Source organism: Dicentrarchus labrax, unplaced genomic scaffold (genome assembly GCF_905237075.1).
Source record: "Dicentrarchus labrax unplaced genomic scaffold, dlabrax2021, whole genome shotgun sequence".
Lineage (NCBI taxonomy): Eukaryota > Metazoa > Chordata > Actinopteri > Moronidae > Dicentrarchus > Dicentrarchus labrax.
In genome coordinates this window covers 10,765,708-10,786,286 of record NW_026136709.1, presented here as the reverse complement: position 1 = coordinate 10,786,286, position 20,579 = coordinate 10,765,708, and the positions used below count along the sequence as shown (strand labels likewise).

At 40.5% G+C, this 20,579-nt stretch overlaps 1 protein-coding gene across 7 annotated transcripts in view; it reads right to left on the bottom strand.

The window, feature by feature from the left end:
• The window catches only part of relch (RAB11 binding and LisH domain, coiled-coil and HEAT repeat containing), a 34,084-nt gene that overhangs the window by 6,830 nt on the left and 6,675 nt on the right, over nt 1-20,579 (bottom strand). The window contains exons 2-26 of one of the 7 annotated variants that reach the window (XR_007886021.1): nt 19,464-19,553; nt 16,502-16,573; nt 16,305-16,360; nt 16,030-16,143; nt 15,505-15,699; nt 14,922-15,016; nt 14,242-14,365; nt 13,856-14,013; nt 13,217-13,292; nt 13,037-13,132; nt 12,003-12,026; nt 8,765-8,877; nt 8,478-8,568; nt 7,675-7,746; nt 7,433-7,573; nt 7,107-7,271; nt 6,844-6,991; nt 6,571-6,727; nt 6,336-6,459; nt 5,729-5,777; nt 4,164-4,243; nt 3,552-3,658; nt 3,266-3,365; nt 1,654-1,736; nt 776-858 (exon numbers count right to left, since the gene is read on the bottom strand). Coding sequence is in view for 6 of the 7 variants with exons in the window: in XM_051410183.1 (XP_051266143.1) it covers nt 1,654-1,736; nt 3,266-3,365; nt 3,552-3,658; nt 4,164-4,243; nt 5,729-5,777; nt 6,336-6,459; nt 6,571-6,727; nt 6,844-6,991; nt 7,107-7,271; nt 7,433-7,573; nt 7,675-7,746; nt 8,478-8,568; nt 8,765-8,877; nt 12,003-12,026; nt 13,037-13,132; nt 13,217-13,292; nt 13,856-14,013; nt 14,242-14,365; nt 14,922-15,016; nt 15,505-15,699; nt 16,030-16,143; nt 16,305-16,360; nt 16,502-16,573; nt 19,464-19,553 (2,530 nt within the window). In the remaining variant the exon portion in view is untranslated. The remainder of the gene's footprint in view (nt 1-775; nt 859-1,653; nt 1,737-3,265; nt 3,366-3,551; nt 3,659-4,163; nt 4,244-5,728; nt 5,778-6,335; nt 6,460-6,570; nt 6,728-6,843; nt 6,992-7,106; nt 7,272-7,432; nt 7,574-7,674; nt 7,747-8,477; nt 8,569-8,764; nt 8,878-12,002; nt 12,027-13,036; nt 13,133-13,216; nt 13,293-13,855; nt 14,014-14,241; nt 14,366-14,921; nt 15,017-15,504; nt 15,700-16,029; nt 16,144-16,304; nt 16,361-16,501; nt 16,574-19,463; nt 19,554-20,579) is intronic. The other 6 variants (XM_051410183.1, XM_051410184.1, XM_051410185.1 and 3 more) reach the window with 6 other exon arrangements.

The following is a 20,579-nucleotide window of genomic DNA, read 5'->3' as shown; positions in this document are numbered from 1 at the left end:
AAATACAAAAACATTATAATGACATAAACATAATAATATCTGACAATAATCAATGATTATAATGCATTACGACAAGCAAGATTAATGGGGTGCTGTTAGAGTGATGTTAGATAATCATTCCACTGTCAGTAGGAGCAGAAAGACCAAAAGATACACTTGGGCCATCTTGGAATTGGAATAAAAAAACTGTTTCTCATTATGTCTATAAGTATTATTTGTTACTCTACAGTCTGTTGATCATGGACAAAGCAAGATATGTGACAGATATCATGCCAAAAACTTTAAAAAAGGTTAAAAAAAAAAACATGTTAAGCTTTTTAAATAAATATAAGTTATATCTACAAGTTGGGGACAAGTGTGTACCCATCAGCATGGCATTACAATACAGAGAATGATGAGATGAAAAGGGCTGCATTCAAACAGTGTCGCCACTCAGTTCATCATCTTATCTAATCACAAACACAAAGGCTGGATGTCCACTGGCACACCAAAAAAATGATCTTCTTGTTTGTCCCACGTGTGTATACAGCTATGAAAACTACCAATGTGTGCCACAAATCTAGGAGGTCTAGGGGAGATTTAAGTATTTGTCCAACTTAAAATGTAAAAAGAAAACTGTGGCTCCAGGTCAGTAAACCGTTACAAGGGCTTTTTTTAGCGCACATCGGAGGCTCAGCCAGACAGATTTCTAGGAAGACGCTGGTTCACACTGTAAGGATGCAGCCCGCAAAATGACAATGTTTACAGAAAGGTTTTCTTGTGTTGATTGACTCACAATTCAGGCCCACTGCACAGAGTTATAAGGGCCGGAGCCGCCCGGCGATCTACTAATGCTTCACTCATGCCTCGGAGAACCAACTGCAAACCCACCACACAGCAGGATGAGAGAGAGGGAGAGGCAGGGTGGGAGGAGACAGAGACAGAAGGAGGGAGGGAAAGATACAGGGTGGGAGGAGAGAGGTGAAAGAGAAGAGGCAAAGATAGAAGGGAAGGGATGGTGTGAAGATGAGAGAGAGGGAGAGAGAGAGAGAGAGAGAGAGAGAGAGAGAGAGAGAGAGAGAGAGAGAGAGAGAGAGTGTGACAGGATAAAACTGAGAAAGACGGGGTGAAGACAAAACCAACCACTAGCTAAATGGTCGGTCAGGAGGAGGGGTCCTGCTTAAACTGAGTGGGGTGGGGAGGAAGAGGGGAGGGTGGCAGGTTACAGATGAGCATGCTGGGATTGTGCTATTGCCGCATGCAGGCAATGAGCACGCACAAATCTGGACTGGTTAGTGTTGCAGATTGATGAGGTGACGAGAGCTGGCGTGGGTTAATGTTGCAGATTGATGATGCCAACATGCGTGTTAGTGTTAACAGTGGTTATGCTGATGAACTACCCCATGGCCCAGCCTAAACCTAAACAGGAGCAACTCCACACAACTGCTGAGAACTATGTCATATAGAGAATTCAAAGGAGAACACTAAGAATCTGAAATTGTGGAATTAAATTGATTTTGAATCAAATAAATTAGTCATCAAGGAAGATACTGTTTTGTGCTGAAGTTGCTCCTGGCAGGTACGGGCTTGTTTCGGTGTGATAGTTCTCAGACGGCAGAGAGAAGGGGGGAGAGACGCGGCGCGGTTTATTGTTGTTGTTGTTGTTCCACTTACATTTCAGGGTCGGAGGACAGTGTGATGAGAGCCGGCACCACTCTCTGAGCTACCAGCGTCTCATTCACCCCCTTCACCAGCAGCTGATCGGGTTGGACAGAGCCAGCCGTGATGTCACAGAGGTGGGCAGGGCATTGGGACAAGAGCGAGCAACACCGGCAATAGATAGAGAGAAAAGAGAAGGAAAAAAAAAAGCACAACAGAAAGGGGGAGGGAAAAAGAAAAACAAACACAAAAAGATAGGAAGAAAGTGATATACAATGACAAGAACCATAGCTGCAAGGCACGGAACGGCACTGCATGTATCAAGCAAGTGTGTGTACACACACACACAATCACACACACGCAAACAAACACACGCACATGCACACGCAGGTATGCAGAAGAAATGGCAAAGCCAACATAGCTAAACTGCACAAATACTTTTACAGTATGGTGAGCATAAAGCTGGGGGCTCTTTCCACAGACTCCAGGTCAGATGATTATTTTATTCATTTAAACTGATAAAACAGTTGACAGTAAATGTGTCTGATCTGGAATCTGCGATAGAGGACCACATTTCAACCCACAGTTCTGACAATGGTGGACGGCTAATCACTATGGAATGGTGACAGTGGGGTGTGTTGGGAAAGGGCAAGTACTTCACAAAACAAACGGGGGGACATGAATACCGCCTTCCACTCCTCCTCCACCAAGTTAAGATCAACATAGGCCCAGTTCTACTGCTATACCTAGACCCTTATCCCAACATTTGACCATTAAGTGTGCACTGATCTACACGGACAGGGATGTGTGATTTGTTATGGTTGTTTCTCAAGGTTTAGCCCAGGACTTTTGCTTTGGGAACCTGGCTTAAAAATTGTCAGCGGAATAAAATCGCACAGAAGAAAATAGGGAAACAGTCATCTCCCTTTAAAATAATAGAAGTATTATATTTCAACAAGACCTGAAATGCTAAAAAAGTAAAAAAAATATTCATGACAAAACATTTCTGATTAAATTATACTTTCCAACAACACTGAAGGGATCAGGCCTTAAATTCTTCTCATTATACTTTCAGGTTGCTGACTTTAGCCTTTCTCTGACATGCAGCAGATATTTATGTAGTCACTTCAGAGACCAGTGCACAGTCAACGGTCTGATGTCAACTCTAGTAGGGTCTCACCACACAGTTGGAACCAGGGCGCTAGAGTAGTCTTTATTCACACTCAAAAGACTAGGCATTAAATGCATGTTAAACAGCAGCAATAGCAAGCAGAGCTAGCACATGTACAGCAAATAGGTAAACATAAAAATCTATAATGTAGGATTGCACAATTGTGTATAACCGCACAAGACATTTTTGTATATGTATGCATGTATAACTTAATTGAGAACATACTGTCTATTATAAAATTAGGATGCTTTCACTTGATAATTACATCATTACAAATGTATCTTAATTACCATTTTATCTATAATTGTGCAGCCATGTTATAGTTTAGTATACACTTAAGTGTAGGTCTTACTAAAAATGTAAAAAGGAAAAATTGTGTCAACTATAAACATATTGTATGTGTGTAAATTATATGTGATTACTTCAATACGCTATCTGTGTGTGCGTGTTTTGTACCTCAAACATCCGTGCTGCAGTACACCGAACCAGTGCAGAGGTATGAACTACCCCGTACCACAGAACAGTCAGCAACAATTCATGGTACACTGGGTTGGCACTGAAGAGAGAGCATAACATAAATAATGGGTAATATTATGTCAACAGTCAACCAACAACTGAATTCCAAACAAATTAACACATGTAACAACGGCAGTGCAAATCATTTTTGGGTTATGAAAGACTACATTTACATGTCTGTGTGTGTGTGTGTGTGTGTGTGTGTGTGTGTTTGTGTGTCTCTTACCCCAGCTCTACAAAGGAGGCCTTCAGGCTGTCGAGAGGTGCATGGGACAAAGACAAAGTTGTCATAACATCCTCCAGGAAACCAACCAATAACTTGCGATCCTCCTCCTGTATGCAGAAATCATACAATGTTTATGTCAGTTCATGTAGCAATACAAATACATCCACATTGTACAAGTGTGTGCCAATTTCTACAGATCAGTTAGAGTATTTTCAGACAGCAGACATCTTGTCACTTTGGGCATAAGATAAAATGGCTCTGAACATGTTTGTTGTGTTTAAAGGTAAATCAAAATACCAGTGTTTTGCAAGTGCTGCATCATTTTGTGAACTTTAAATCAAAACAAAAACATGTGGCAGCTTGAAGTGTTTTTGAGTGGATTTTCCCTTGTGACTAAGAACAATAACCCAAAGTGTAATGTGGTTCACACTCTACATACTGTAAAACAGACGAGAGAATGGGGCCAAAAACATGTTAATCTAACTATAAACAGAATCATTGACATACTGTAGATTTATTGTGTGAGACACTAAAATGCACCACCACAAGGTATGAATCTTATAATGAATCAGCTTCAAGCGCTCTCTTCAGGCTATTCATTTATTTACTTACCTGGTTATAACAAGTCAGCACTCCAGTGGCATAGATGGGGACTGTGGCTTTGGTGAGAATATCGTTCCCTGCTGAAGCATCTGTCAGAGGAATAAAACCAAACCAAAACAGGTAGAACAAACATCAAAACTCCAAGTACAGCTATTAAAATCAAGCCATTACTTGTCTTTCATGTGGCTGAATGGCACAATAGTTTATTGATGCTTCTGCTTAGTGCAGTAATGATCTGAGATGTACATTTTCCTGTATTCACAATTGTGGGTCAAGATTTGACACTCGCACTCTATTTTTATGCTATTAAACACAATTCAACCCAATTAATCAGAGAATAAAAAAAACAACAATGTACAATCAAATGTGACAGGAGACGATGAAGTGAGGCAAAGTCTATTACCGTATTTTCCGGACTATAAGTCGCACTTTTTTTCATAGTTTGGCTGGTCCTGCAACTTCTAGTCAGGTGCAACTTATATATGAAATTTAACATGTTTTAAGGCTTAACCAAAGTACTCCAGCCACGCGACATCTCAGTGAACCGGAGCTTTAAGGCAGTCTTGCGTCGCCTGTGGGAGGAGTGGATGGTGGATGGTGAGCACAGCTTCACGGCAACCGGGAGGATGCACCATGCAACTTTCCAGCAAGTCATTGGATGGAACGACACAGCATGGACTTCAGTGACAACCGAAACTATGTGTTTAACTTGCATTTCCTGATTGAATGTCTGTTCTTGGTCTTGGATGCTGTAAAATAAATTTCTAAATAAGGTAGCCTCCCGAGTATTTGCTCTGGTGCCAGCGTTTGCCTAGACATCGCCCAAAATGCTTGATTGCATTGCATTCTCCACATTTTTAGCTAATTTTTCATGTACCACATCAGCATTTTTGTTCAGTGAATCTTTTGTAAATTGGCCGCCTTCATATCGCCCCCTCACCTTCGTCTTCACTAACATTCCCGGTAGAATTCTCAATCTTTTTGGCCTCTATGTGTCCAGTTACATAGTCTCTGTCTGTTCTTGGTCATGGATTTTGTAAAATACATTTCTAAATAAATGCGACTTATAGTCCGGTGCGACTTATATATGTTTTTTTCCTCTTCATGAGGCATTTTTTGACTGATGCGACTTATACTCCGGAGCGACTTATAGTCCGGAAAATACGGTATATTATGCAAAGCATTTGGCAACATTACCGTATCTGTAGCAATGTGTCTACAGCATACATTATATCATTGGTTTTACAAAAAAATCTACTGAAAAGAACAACTGCAATGTAAGATCACGATGACCTTAACACATACTTCTCAATACAAAACACATTTCATAAATGGCCACAATACCAAAGCTAAATCACTTGGCAGCCAACTGAGACCAAGCACCTCTTATAACTACAGAAACATGTCCGGAATAAAAAAACAAGAGGGGAACACCCATAGCTGACTCCAAATAGCTTGTTTACATCAACAGTGTCTGCGTCTGAGCTCCACCTACTAACATCCTCTTGAGAGAGCACAGAAAAACTCACAACAAATGCACATCTGTGTGTATGTGCTATATCTGCTGCACTCACCAACATTCTCTTCAGACAGTCGCAGGATCTCTTGGAACTGTGGTTTTACCTGAAAAGGTCATGAGAATATATTAAAATTATAAATATTATCATTGACATTTATTATAAAGTACTATTTTAAGTACAGTACTGGATATGTCAGATTCATTTTTGACGGATATCTTTATGAGGTCAGAGGAAGGCACAGTGGTTACAACCACTGCTCTTGGACTCACAGTGAACTTCTGATAAATACACAGTACACAGTGAATACTACTGTTAAGAATAAAGTCACTACAGCTGTGATCAGACCCTCGCTTGAGCACTTCTCAATACCTACGTGATAAACACTTAAAAGGTTACTCTACAGTTAGCAGGAAGCAAATATCTCAGATACCTTCAAATAGCATTTTGCATCATAACTAACAGGTTTAGTGTACAGTACAGTTTTCAAGACACAAAACAGTGCATCAATTCTACTCTTAGAATAATAAAGAAAATAAATATATAGTTCACTAACAAATGACACTTTTTGGAGAGCTAGGGTACAGATAAGCTGGAGCTAAAGCACACTTTCTTTCCACTGTCAGGAGAATGTTCATTTTGATGAGTCCCAGGGTTTTTTTACCTTAGTGTTGGTAAAAATCTTGCCGAAGGTGCGACAGAACCTCCAGAAGAAGCGAGAGAACTCATGTACACACGTTGATGACGTCACATTGATACGACTCACGATATCTATGAGCTGAGGAAGGCTGGAGACAGAGCAGAGTATGTTTTGGTGATACCATGCACAAAGCTGTCTTTAGACATATATGTTTTTACACATCTGCATGTGTGTGTGTGTGCGTCTGTGCATTTCTCACAGTTGGTTGACCACCCATAGCAGGCTGTCCCAGCCGGTGGTTCCTTCAAGCTCTAGCTGGTGGTCGTAGAGTAGCAGTAGGGCACTCAGCATTTCTCTGCTGCCGATGATGGTTGCAACGTCCTGAAGCGGAGAAGCTGGCCTGGGGAATCGGGTCACTGCAGGAACAAGACACGGGAACAAAATGGAAACTCAGGAAGTGTACTGCTTTAAGAAATGACTTCTTTTACTTGTGACTTCTGTGTGTGTGTGTCCGTGTGTTTAGTTGTCCTACCCTCTATTGCAGGTGTGTCTCCATCGAGTTTGGCTCTGCTTGTGAAGGGTGCGTTCTGCAGCACCACAGCAAACAGGGGAGGGATGAGAGACTGCAGGGCCGACAGGAACACGTGTAGCTTGTGTTCATCCAGACCATGTTCTCCTTGCTACAGAAAGAGGGAGGACAGCTTTCCTTACAATGATATTCTGGTACACATTAGAGAGCATGTTATACTATATTTTTTATACATTTGTTCTGTATATTCTTTTGCTTACACTTACCATAAGTAGTTTCTCTATACGTGCCAAAAGAGAAGGGATAAGAGTAGTGTGCAGGGTGCCCAGCTCCGTGGTCCAGGCAGCAAAGGCAGGAATGAAGACCTGGTGGACTGCACTGACCACCCGCTCTGATGGGTCCCCAAGTGACAGCAGCATCAGCTCAAAACCCTGAAAGATACATAGCAACATTAACCCCTAATGCTATTTTTATTAGTGCTGCAACATTATTTCACCAGTAGGAGGAAACTGACTAAAAACAATTATTAGAAACAGGAAGTAGAACATTTTATATTTAGTTCTTGCACACTGTCCTCTCACAATGCACATACCTGGGAGTACTTGTCAGGGTCATCTATGTAACCCATGATAATACCCAGACTCTTGACCACAGCCTCTCTAACCATGTCAGCCTTATCCTCAGCAAGCATCTGCTGCAACATGGACAACACCAAGGAGCTACGGATCTCCTTCTACAGAGAAAAAAACCAAGACAGACAGAGACAGAGAATAAATTAGCATTTTATTCAACTATATTCATGTAAAACCCTTTAATTCTGTATTCTGTTCTTACAGGCAGGTATGGTGCTAAGGCTCCACAAGCTTCTGCCACCAACAGTCTCCTCTCTGGATATTTGTGGTTAATCTGTAAAAGAAGAGAACAAGATTTGGAGAAAAAAGTGTCAATAGAAGTTGAAAGCAGGAGAGAAGTAGACTGGAGGGCAGCCACCGTGGAATGGAAACAACTCATGTATCATCAACATGCTGACCCTGTGGAAACCACTATTGGTCTTTCTAGTAAGATTCTCAGCCTCCAAACTGCTGGCAGCTGTTGTTGCCATAAATGTGCTGTATGAGGTGACACAGGTGGCAATGAAAACAAAACTGATATCGCATTTAAGTCAGGGACACTATGGATGTAATGATAGTCATGAACCAGAGCATGCAACACCGAACGGCATGCTCACTAAATACAAGACATAACTGAGATCTTTTATATATATAGTGTAAAATGAAATATTTTGGCATTAGAGCTTTGAGCATTTCTTGTAGAACGGAAGTCTTTTTCTTTTGTACAGTCAAATCTACATACATAAGAACCAAATTGAAAACAACAACAACAAAAATAGCTCCAGCCTTCGTATTAAAATAGAGCAGCGAAACATGCCCCATAAAATGGAAAGTGTCACAGAGGGCTTAAAGGGAAACAAAAAAACAAAAAACAAACCCAACATTAAAAACAAAATATGGGATAAAAAAAGTCAACTCAGAGGTTGGACATGTATTCGAGCGGTGTGGGAGAAGCCTTTGTATTACCACGAAAATCAGTGACAGCATATTCAATAACAAAAGCCACCTACAATGTATTTACTGTACCTGTTCCCAGCACTGAGGAAGTAGTTCAGCCTCGACACGTGTGGGACCCACGTGCCTCGCAAATGCAACACAGCCCGTCAAGATCATTTGTCTTTGGACACAGACACACACACAGAGAGAGAGAGAGAAACATATGAGAACACACTGCTGGATATAAACTCATAGTTTGATTGAAGTTGATCAACCCGCATGATAAACTATATGCATGTTGTTCTGTGCGCACACACACACACACACACACACACACAACACACACACACACACACACACACACACACAATACACACCTCTGCTCATCATCTGGTCTCTTGATTAGGTTAAAGAGGATGTGGAGGAGCTGGTCTCTCTCTTTAGGCTCTGGGTGAAGGCAGGCGGTGCACAAGATGAGTGGAATCAACTCCTGAAGGAGAGACAAGGAGAGAGAAACAGAGAGAGAAATATCATTAGTTCAGATTACTTAGCAAAAGAAGAGTGAGGTTGAAACACACAGGGACAGGACGGTCGAGTAGCAGTCAAGCAGGCCTGGATGTCTATGGAGAACGGGGAATAGGAAAGGGGGAGAAGGTGTTTATTAAAAAGAGTTTGAGAAAATAGGAAAGTCACAGGGAGAAAGAAACACAGGGGGTCACCTTGTGATAGGAGTCCATCAACACCGCTGAAAACACGCTTACCTTCAATACTTAGGTGGGGTTCTACCTTGACTCATTTGACTTTGGAGTCACACACAGACAATTAGAGCCTCGTATTGTAAAGACTTAAATAGTGCATGCATACACCCAGACACAGCTGCATATAGAGACACACACATGTATACCCTACTGCACTAGTTCCCCTACTACAACAGCTCTATCTCAGAGTTCACACAGAGTTTATGGACCTTCCAGCCAGAGGGGAGAGAGCTCAGCTGCCCTTGATACAGACCATGGCCAAATTGTGGTCAGCCCTAAATTCCCGGCACACACACCCAAATTAGAGAGTGCATACAGAGTTAAAAATATGGTTTTTTTCAAACAAACTCTGTTTTTTTCCAGGAAGATATCACATTTTCCTGCCAAGCGCTGGAAGAACGAACAAAACCCCAATGCTGGATGGACAGATGGACCTGACAGACACTTTGGTAAAGATAGGCTGTGATGAGTCACTCGCTCAATTTTGGACAAGCCCTCTGAAGTCAGTGCCATGTTGGCTATCTTTTAAAAAGCAAAATTATGGCATTTAAGGAACAGAGGGTCATTTTAAGTGGTAACATGCTGAGTTCAATGTGGGTGAAATCAGTTCAAGTGTCAAAAAGAAGCAAAATTAACTGAATTCAGCCCAATTTAACTGTCAAATTCAATAATCTTCTGCCCTGGCCTCTGAAAATACCATACATTTTCACAAGAGACACTTTTGGATACTAAATACAGGAATTCATAAACAGCACACATCGTAAAAGCCAGAACCCACAATGACCCTGTTCTATTTCTGTGTGAACTCCTGAGTTTCTGATGTGAAGACTCCTTCAGGAGGTTAAACTTCTGACGAGTCCTGGGTAAACACTGTGGGCAGGTAGAGTGGACAGCATGACGCCAGGACCCAGAGGCCAGGGTGCCTGATGCTTTACTTCAAAGAGTGGAGCTACTGCAAATTCCAGTCCAAGGGTTTCTATATGCAACAGCCTGCATCCAAATGTTGCACGTTTTTTTGCACCACATTCCACCTTAACAACTCTTATCAAATCTTTAATTTATTATACATTTCAATTTATTTCCCCAGTTTGTTGTCTGTTGGCAGATTAAAACATAATAAACATCTCTTTTGTAGCACAAGTGAATGTCCACAGTAACACTATTCTCTCCTCCAGATGCTTGCTCTTGTCAAGTTTTTTTTTTTAATCTATACTGACTTTCTATTGTTCTCATTGTTAGAGAAACCAGAGCTTGAGTACAAACACACAGCAGAATGTAAACAATATCTGTCATCCGAGTTATTCCTTAACTTCTAATCTTGTGTCTTGTAACAGTCCTGATAAAACTGTCAATGTTCTTTGTCTTGCCAGTAGTTCGTTAAAGATCACAGTTAAGCTGGCCGGCAGAAAAAGGAAGTTAATAATTATAGCATATACTTACTCTCTTAAAAGTGTTTATGCTTCTTGGATAAACTAGACACACCCTTTACTGTTATTAAAAATGTAATTTAGAAAATAGCACTGTAGCAAATGACCACAGATTAAGCCTAAAATAAGTAATGCAGAGCTATACAGAGAATGCACATCGCATCAAGCTACAGCACAACACAGTATATTGAAGAAAAACATGTTCAATGATTTACAGTGTCTGATAATACAGCCAGATGGCAAGCAGAGTTTCAATTCCTCATACCACCATTCCAAGTCAAACACTTTTTGTTGTTAAGTGGGTGTCACATTTTAACAACAACAAGGTGTGCCTCCAGGCGTGTGGGGGTTGGAAAGCTTCACGTTGCAAGATGGAAGTGTGAGCATCTGAGTGTGTGTACGCAATGTCATGGCTGGTGAATTTAACGGACATGGTACAAAGTACGCACCACTCAAAAAGTCTGTGTTCTGCTGTGTGTGTGTGTGTGTGTGTGTGTGTGTGTGTGTGTGTGTAAAATGTCTGTCTCTCCCCTCAGTTTATCTTGATTTTGCAAAGAGATTAAGTTCTCCATAAGTGTGGTGGTTTATTAAAAAAAAACATAATCATTGTGATATGCAAAGCAGACAGACCGAGAACTACTCCAACCAGACTTACCTCTTTCAAACACTCCATTTTTTGTCTTATCAACAATCTGTGTGCAAAACTCAGGCGCATAGTATACACACATGAAAACACAGACACAAATTGCATGCAAGCAGTTATGTGTAGATAGAACACCTGTGCAGGTGTCTGTATTACAGCTTGCAAGAAGGAACAGCATATTAATGCCTTATCTATTTTTTTTTTAATCTCCTTCCTTTGTTCCCCAACAGTTCTAGGAAGAACACTGGTTTAAATTTAGTTAGTCTCAAGGACGTAGAGAACAGTGGTTTTATTTAGCCATAATAATATAGCAAACAGCAAAAATATAAGCTACTTTTAAATAGGTTGCTGGAAAATGTTATATTAATAATTAAAATCAATCCAGAATCTCAAAGGCAACTAAGGCACTTAAAATGATTAGAGCTAGCCAGCAAACAAATGGGAACCAATTAGACAAGGACAGATTAAAGATACACTGGGTTTAAGAGACATACAGTACCATGACCCACCTCAGGCTAAAACTGCATACCTTAGGCCATCATTGCATGTTAGTTCATATTTTAGATAAAATCTAAATTTTATGATAATGCAAGAAAGCATACTGAAACAAAAGTTATTAGCACGTCACAGAAAACTCAGAGCTATTGCAAACAAAAAAAGGAATAATTCTGGCAAGTCAAAGCCTATGTGACAGCAGTTGTAGCCAACAGGAGCTGGGCATTAGTTACAAACTTTTTGGTCTACTGGTCAAATGAAAACCATGCAGATGAGTGCCTGAAAGACTCACCTGGCAAAGATGTGCAACCATTCTCTAGAAGAGAGGCATGCATGAGAGTGAGAGAATGAGTGAGACGAAAAGAGAAGAATAAAAATAAAACCAGTGAAAAGGACAGCAAATGTGAGTGGGGGACAAAAACAGCAGAGGAGAAATGATGATGACACTGGTGAAAACAAACATCATCAGACAAAGGGGGTGAAAATCCCAATCAATAGATAGACACAAGTCAGCTGGATATTAGCAGGTTACAAAATGTCAATGTTTAGCACTGGTAATCTCTAAATGAGCTCTTTAATCATACAACTTACTGGCAGAAGACAGAGTCAAATTTGCAAAGGACAACAAAGGTAAAGGTGCTAAGTGCAGCTTTTGTACATTAGGGTTCAAGACATTAGTATGATTATTGTAAACAAGCCACCAACTAGACAACTGCCAACTGCACACAGTGTGTAATACTACATTGCATGTTAGTTGAATTTTGGGAATGCCTTGCGGCACAAACCAAAAAGAGGGCGGTGTTCTTTCAAAGCAAACAGAACTTAATAATTCTCACAATAGCAGGTGGTGAAATGGGTGAATCAACAAAAGAAAAATCATTTTCAACATCCCCTTCAGCAAAGCTATAAAGAAAAATTCTGACTAAAGATGCAACATCTCCTTTTTTTATGAGGTTCATAAAAATGTGATATCTGGCACTAAACTGACTACATACATTTCATAAGTTATGTTATCTTGACATTATCTTAAGTATCACAATTAAATATACGGACAAATAATTATGCTGCACATTTAACTATGACACTTGTATGCTGTTTAGAATTGGTTCACTGCCCATCTACAAAGACACATATAGGATGGGAATTTGCAAGCAGAAGATGACTGTGTTCCCTGCAACTTTCCCTACATTTTCACCCTGCTTTACCCTTGCTGCTGTGTGTGTATCTATTGGACACTAAGAGGAGAAGCCTGTGATGATGACAATAATGAAAGGGATACAGGGAGGAGACGAAGATGAGCAGGAGGAGCAGCAGAAGTGGGGTTACCTCTCGTTTAGCTAGAAGTACGTTAGGGACAATGTGAGGGAGACAGCGGCCCAGCATCAACATCACACTCTCTTCGCTGTCTGCTATACGGGACACCTGGAAATGGGAGACATTATTATGGTGTATGTTATCATAAATGTACACTTTGTAAGTTTACATATTAAGAGTGTGCGTGCTGACCTCTGCCCCCAGGCGGCTGTCGGAGCACATTCTGCAGAAGGACAGCAGGGCTTGTAGGAAGGCCGGGGATAACTTTCTGCAACACCGCAAACAACAAGAGACATAAAACAGTCATTACAGTCTGGACTGTCCAGCAACTGGAGATTGCCCTGACCACTGAATGATTGAGGATTGGACTGGGCCACCCTGCAAGAGAGCTTAGAGCTGCCACTCTCCCATGTCAGTGAAGTGAAAAAAAAAAAAATAGATGGAGTTTGGCCACAGGACATTACAGCAGCACTGGCACCTGTCCAGTAGCAGATATTGCACATTAATCTGAAATTTCCAAAAGGGAAAAATATATTGTATTTCCTTGACTGGATGACTCAAAAGTTGTTGGTGCACTAAACATACTACAGCATGGGTGGTATAGTGATAAGAAATATCACTGATAACTACCTCCATCTAGTGCCTTCATTTAGTAACTACACTGAGATGGGCAGTATAGCTGTAATAGTGAGTATACTGCTTGCCATATCTAGTATCTATTTATATATTTCTGTGCAGGAAGTATATACAGAATATTGAGGATTGGAAGCATTTTGGAAAGTTTACATCTATTCATTTACACATTTCCTGTATGTCTGAATTTCCACTTACCTGTTAGGTTGATCAAACTTGACGGGAGGCCGACTCTTAAGCTTGTTGTGGGACTGTGGGTGGGGATGTGATGTGTTCTGAGTAGAAGGGGGGTCCAGTTCAGTTTCAGGCTCTGAAACCCCCCGGATGTCCAGATACTGGCCATTATCTGTAGGAGGCTGAGAGTAAGACTAGATTAGGTTAGGATTAATGTCAAATGTCTGGGCTTCTGTCAAAATACATCAGGAAACAAGCACAAAATGGAATCATTTGAATGTCTTTTAAGGGTAATTTATTTCCTTTTTTTTTTTTTAATTGCAGGACACTGGTACTACTAACACTGTATATCACTGGTACAAAACACAGACACAAGTCTCCACATTACATAATTCAAACTGACCACATACCACAGAGAGAGGAGCAGTGGAAGAAGTGGTGGTGTTGGAGGAGGAGTTAGATGTATTCTGGGAGCACAGGTCCAGAGTGGCCGGAGGTGGGGAGGAGACAGTCCTCTTCAGTGTCTGAATCTCACTGTGAGGTAGGGAAGAGCAGACGGGAGAGGACATGGTCAGAAAACACTGCATAATTCTTATTAGTGAAGAAGCGAGTCAATAAAATGAACATTTTCCATCCAAAATAAGCGGTAGAACAGTTCTGTAAAATTACTTAACAATTTTGGATTGTCATAAAGGAAATTTGTCTGAATTCCGATGGTGGAAATTAAAGATTTCACATACAAGGAAAATGACTCAGAGAAGGGTTTCCTCTGTAATTTCATGCAACAGTGGTGCTTGGGGGAAAATTTCCATACTGGTTCTACCTCATGGCCTGTTTTGGTCACAGTTTTGGTTATAATGTCGAATGAAGTGCTGAAAACATTTTTTATGGATGCTTCTCATTTCCCTCCAGCGGTAGTGGTAAATGTTCTTGTTGTAATGGCACATAACTGCTATGAATAGAAGGAACTGTTTCAGCATCATAGCATAGTAACAGTGGTCATATGATGAATAAGATAAATAGTGCAACTGTAAGCTGTGTCTCGACCTGTATTACATACTGACTGATTCACTTGTACAGCAGCACAAACCTCTGCAGTTTCTTGATCTGCTCAGCTAGGCTCTGCTTCTCATTGTTGAGGAGGCTTATCTGGTACTCCAACTCTTGGACGACTTCTGTCTGTTGCTATAGAGGGACAAAAAGAATGATACAGACATTTTATTACCTCAGCTCAAGAGCAGGTGGTCCAACAGGTAAAAATTCGAGTGACTTAGTAGCTAGTAGGGATATTTCAGACTGATTGAAAGGAGCACACTTTTCATTCAGTTCCACAGCTTTTTACTAAAACAATGTGAATGATGTGATGTGTACTCTCAAAGAGTGTAAATGCACTGTTTTCAACTAATTTCTGTCCAGTATATAACTTGCAAACAAATAAAGAGAGAGCAAAAATGACCCCTATGTGTCCCTATGATAAAAGAATACCCATCGCAACTTTAGGATAGCGACAATTTTATAATCACAAAGCCTTGGATGCAGCCAAGAGCAAAATACCTGACTGACTCACTCATTGAGGTAGAAATCCAACATAGATGTAAGGTACCACCCATGAATAACTGCACATCTATGAATTACACCCATACATGTGCACACACACACACCCACACACAAACCTGCTGTAAGAGGTCAGGCTTCTTTGGGGGATCTTGGGGGATGCAGTTTCCTGGAAGATCGCCAAAGTTCACCCCTACTGACACATCCACCGTGTCCCGAGGAGAAGGGAGGGGGGTACCACAGTTTCTGTATAGATGTAACAGGTCAGGTGGTTTTGGAATGTTGAGGCCGACATCGTCCCACAACTCAAAGTCCTGGAAACAAGTAAAAAAAACTAAATATTTAAACAATACTAATTAGTGCTGGAAGTGGGTGTGTCCTCTGTATAGATAAAGCAGGACACGGTGCAAGTTCAGAACAGGACAGCTGATCTGAGTTGTTGAATTTATTTATGGTCACATGACCCTGCCACTGTTCTTAGACCAGTGCCCTCATGCTTACAAGTCTGACAGCTCCTATTTTACCTTAGGAATAAAAAGACTTTGTATTAGGAAGCAGGCAGAAATAAATGATAAAAAAGGTTAACTCCATTCAGACATTTGTCATTCCGACTTTGAAACATGCAACAGCCAGAGAATCTTTACCTGATCATCGTTTTCGTCAGAGAAGGTGATGGATGAGAGTTTGTATTCATTTTTCAATAAATATTCATTCACAAGGAAGTTTAAGGCTCGTTTCTCCAGTTGGCGTATAGGCTCCTGAGGTAGAGAGGAAAGAGAAGCTGTGAAATAATTCACTAAAGGCCTAGCAGTGATACTACACAGGGGTTTAAAGAAACACATGTAATCTCTGAATTCATTAGAAAGGGGAAAAGGAATTCACAAATCTTTTCATTTTCAACGTTTAAAAGATTCCCCACCTGAATTTCAGGACTTGACTTGAAGTTTTTTCTCTCCTGAGAGGCCACTTCGCTCTCTGAGAAATTGAGAAGATATTAGTTGAGTTTTAAACGACGCGGAGCGTTATTCATCTAGAGGAAATCTCTTAGGGAAAAAAAGACAGAAGGTTGTAACAAAAGAGGGTTCAGGTGGAGAAGAAGTTAAAAGTACGCCACACCTGCTGCCTGAGTCAAGTTGGCGCGCAGAGCCTGAATGGTCTCCTTTGCTTTCCGTAGCTCAAACTCCAGCACTGGACAGGAAGTGACAACACACACACACAGGAAGTGCATCCAACCAAAGACAGGGAACAAACAAATAAAACAAAGATGGGCATGAAAAACTAAACAACCACACAAAAGATTGTAAGAGTCATAAAAGAAATCAACAAAAAAGGATGCATGCAGTTCATGGGTCTAAGGAACGCATGCAGCAGAGGATCATGGTAAAGCCGGCTGGATGACAAGTGTGTGTAATGCATTGAGACACATCTCAATGGTAGGATTTCCTGCCCTCGTTTTCCTCCCATTAATAGCACTGATGTGACTGGCTTAAAAAATGGGAGTCCAAAGTTACTTCCAATTTTAGCTGAGGTGAGCAAATCTAGTCAAGCCACTGAAATGTAGCCTTGTTAATCTAGGAGCTGTCTGACAAAGGATTTTTTTTTTCCCAGGCAAATGCCTTACTAACAAGTAATTAAACCATTTGGGTTCAAGCCACTCAAAGGACAGCCACTGCTCAGGTTTTTACTGCTTTTACAGTCTAGGTCATCATACTATGAACAACACAATCTAAGCTAGAAAGAGTCAAAGTATAATTTAGAACATGGTAGGTTACTATTTTAGACTTGTTTTCATAAAAATAAAAACATAATAATAGCCAAGCAAGCTATTTCTGACGTCTTATACAATCAGAAGCAGCAGACATTTGGATAGAATTGTATTGATAAAATTGATTTGTACATTGAAATTCACTGAATAAAGAAAAAGAACACACAAGATTCTTAGACACGTTAGATAAAAAAAACACACGCAAAAAGTAAGAAGCGATGGAGCAGGAAAACTATGTTGCATAGCTGTGCACTGAAAATCTGATCTGATCCTGTTGCTGTTCCTAAATCTGTCATCTAATGTCTAGGATTGTGCTTCAACAGGTATTGTAGCTTTTATAAAAAAATTTTACTTAAAGGACTTGTGCAAAAGGCAGGTAAAAAACTTTATTAATCTTTAGTAATAATTGCAGGCTACATTCCACAATGTCCTGTAAGGTTGTTGTCAATTTTCAGTTTCCACAACGTAAAAATAGCCTACTGTGTTTCTGCAAAAAGAAATGTCAGCAACACATTAGTTGGACTTTTCTGACCAAATCCACCCAGTCTGACTCCATCATCCCTAACCTTTCCAACAGATCGAGAGTGCACAGGATGCAAGCGCAACAAAATGGAAAACCAAGAACTGAATAACGGGAAGAAGATTTAAAAAAATAAAAATAAAAAAATAGCAAAAAAAGCAAAAGCTAGTCTGGATGGAGTGACTTGTCCAGTATTGTTCACTGGGGTTTGATCAACGTTAGGAGAAAGCCAGAAAACCCAGAGTCAGACAGCTGGGGGCAGGCATCTTGGCAAGAAGAACAGGTCGGGGGGGGGATGAGAGTGGGGGTGGTTGAAAGGGGAAGAGAGGAGGGGGGAGATATGCCAATTTGGCCGAGTGTGCTGCGTGTGAATAATAGTAATTTTAAAAAAAGATGCATAATTTGGAGTTGGGGAGCTTGGAACCAACATCTCTCTGCTGCATGGTTTTAACTGTGCCCTTACTATGCATTAATGTACAGCTTTTCATAAACTGGTAAAAGCCCCAAACCATGAGCTAGCTAGTTCAATGTGTATATTTTAAATGTATCACCTACTTCCTTTAAGACCTTTACAAAACAGTAATGCTTTTTCTACTCTCATAATGCAATATACACACTACATTTACTGACATTTACATTTCATAGACATGTAAACAATCCTTTTATATTATAGTAAAACACTCTAATTCTCATGCTTAGAAGTTGTGTAAAGTACAGAAGGGAAAAATATCGATATAATATAAAAAAAAAGAAAAAACATAAAGCACAAAATATGTCCATCCTGCAGTTATGGATTGGGGCTTTTCAGGACTCACTGATTAACACTTACCGACCAAATGGGTGGATGACTACAGAAAGCTGGTAATGGATAATGTTAACCACTGTACTGTGGCATAGTGTGCAGGGCTAGAAAGTAATGTTTTCATGTTGGCAATTATAAAATAGAAAGACGAAAACAGGAGGCAGATTAAGTGAACATGATGTATATGGTCCTTGCATGACAGCACTGTCCCCTCTGCATTAACGCTAAAGTAAAAGGCTTATGTGTCGTTTGTTTTCCTTTAGTTGACAGTGTCAAAAATCACACATCTGACAACCAACAAGCTAACTGTGACTGGGCAACTGCTCTTAAAACCAGCCTTTTGTGATGAGACGTCACATTGAACGGTTAATGTACTCGAATAAAACTATCTAATGGTGTGTCACGACAGAGCCACAGGGAGAAGGGGGTGAGATAGCAAACAATGCTGAGACAGGTCTCGCACCAAAAATACCACAGACTGACTCAACAGTGTGACGGCTGATGGGAGGAGGCACGGACACCTCTACCAAGTTAAAGAAAGACACATATTACACATTGGAAGTGTTGGAGCATGTTGACAAAAGATTTATGAAAATACATATTCTGTTAATTTACTTTATTTCTACCTGGCTACTAAAGCAACAAAACAGTATGATAGTGTGAACACACAATGACACTGTTGTTTAGTGTTGATTCTGACATCAAATGTGTTAAATAAAATATGCTCGCTATTTAGTAATCACCAATAAAGCAGCTCTTACAGAGCAGCGCCACTGCGACAACATCAGAATAAAGGCATATTTCACTTTTGTGTTGGATCCGACATCACTATCATGCAGCCTTTGATGCAGCTGTCAGGTGTTATTCTCTTTATTTCTATGCCACCCTCCCATTCTGTCACGGTCTATTCTCCCGATTGTTGTCCATCTTTTATTTCCCCAAGGTAAGCCGGGTCTCTTGCTTTCAGCCCTAACAGGACGGTTCATCTTACCTGCCACCCGCTCGTCCGACTCTCGGTTGCCGTCATCTGAGTAACGGGCAAAGTCCAGAGAGTCCAAGGTGCTGATGCTGCCTGCTCGATCTGAACAGAGACAGAGATGGAGACAACGGTGAGACAAGTATACAAACACATGTTAGATTAGTCCACTGTCAAGCTCAGAAATGTCACTGACAATCCACTGATCCTCCAGAAATGATGCTTTAAACGAGCTCCCCTCTGAAGGGACAGGGTCTGCTAGGCCCCCCTTTTACACCTGGTATTAACATGCGTCTTGGGTGATCCGATCACAAGTGAACAGTGGATTAAGGTGTGAATGCACTAAAGGCGGATTCGTTAAGCAGTGTGTACACCACACTGAAGGACTGCCTACTAAACTGACTCCTCCTTACTCTTGTAAGTACACAAGCAACATGCTGTCTGATTTCTATTTGGTTCACTGTAATGCAAATTAGGTGTTTGGCCTCTCTAACCTGCCAAGATGTTTCAACTGATTTCACATTGAAATAGTAATTGCAAATTCCCCAGACTCCCTTAATAAATCATGCAATTTTGAGAGTTGTTGAGTGAGGAGAAACTTAAACAAAAATGACTCCTCCAGCAAATTCTTAATCATTTGTGCATTCTTGTTAATTCGGCATTAAATTAAATACAGTAAGTTGTTTCTTTCCTTGTTAAAAACATTGTCAGGTTGTTGCAGCATTGCTGTATTGGTGGCTACTCCGTGTTTAAAGTGCATCTCATCAACCAACATTTAGCAGCCAGGTGTTTGAACACACTGATTTCACCATTTATACTTAATTTATTAAAGAAGACAACATTTTATTGAGGTTAGACATGTCAAATTTTATAAATACAGTAAACAATACAGGCTACTGCTCTGCAGGAAAGCCAGATTCCTTCAAAAAAACCATCTGATCTTTCAACTGATTTCACATTGAAATAGTAACTGCAAATTCCCCAGACTGCCTTAATAAATCATGCAATTTGGTGAGTTGTTGAGAGAGGAGAAACTACATAAATGTTGTGTTGTGTAAAAACACTGTCTACATCAAATCCTTAATTATTTATAAGTTCGACAAATGTTATACTACAAGTTATTTCTTTGTT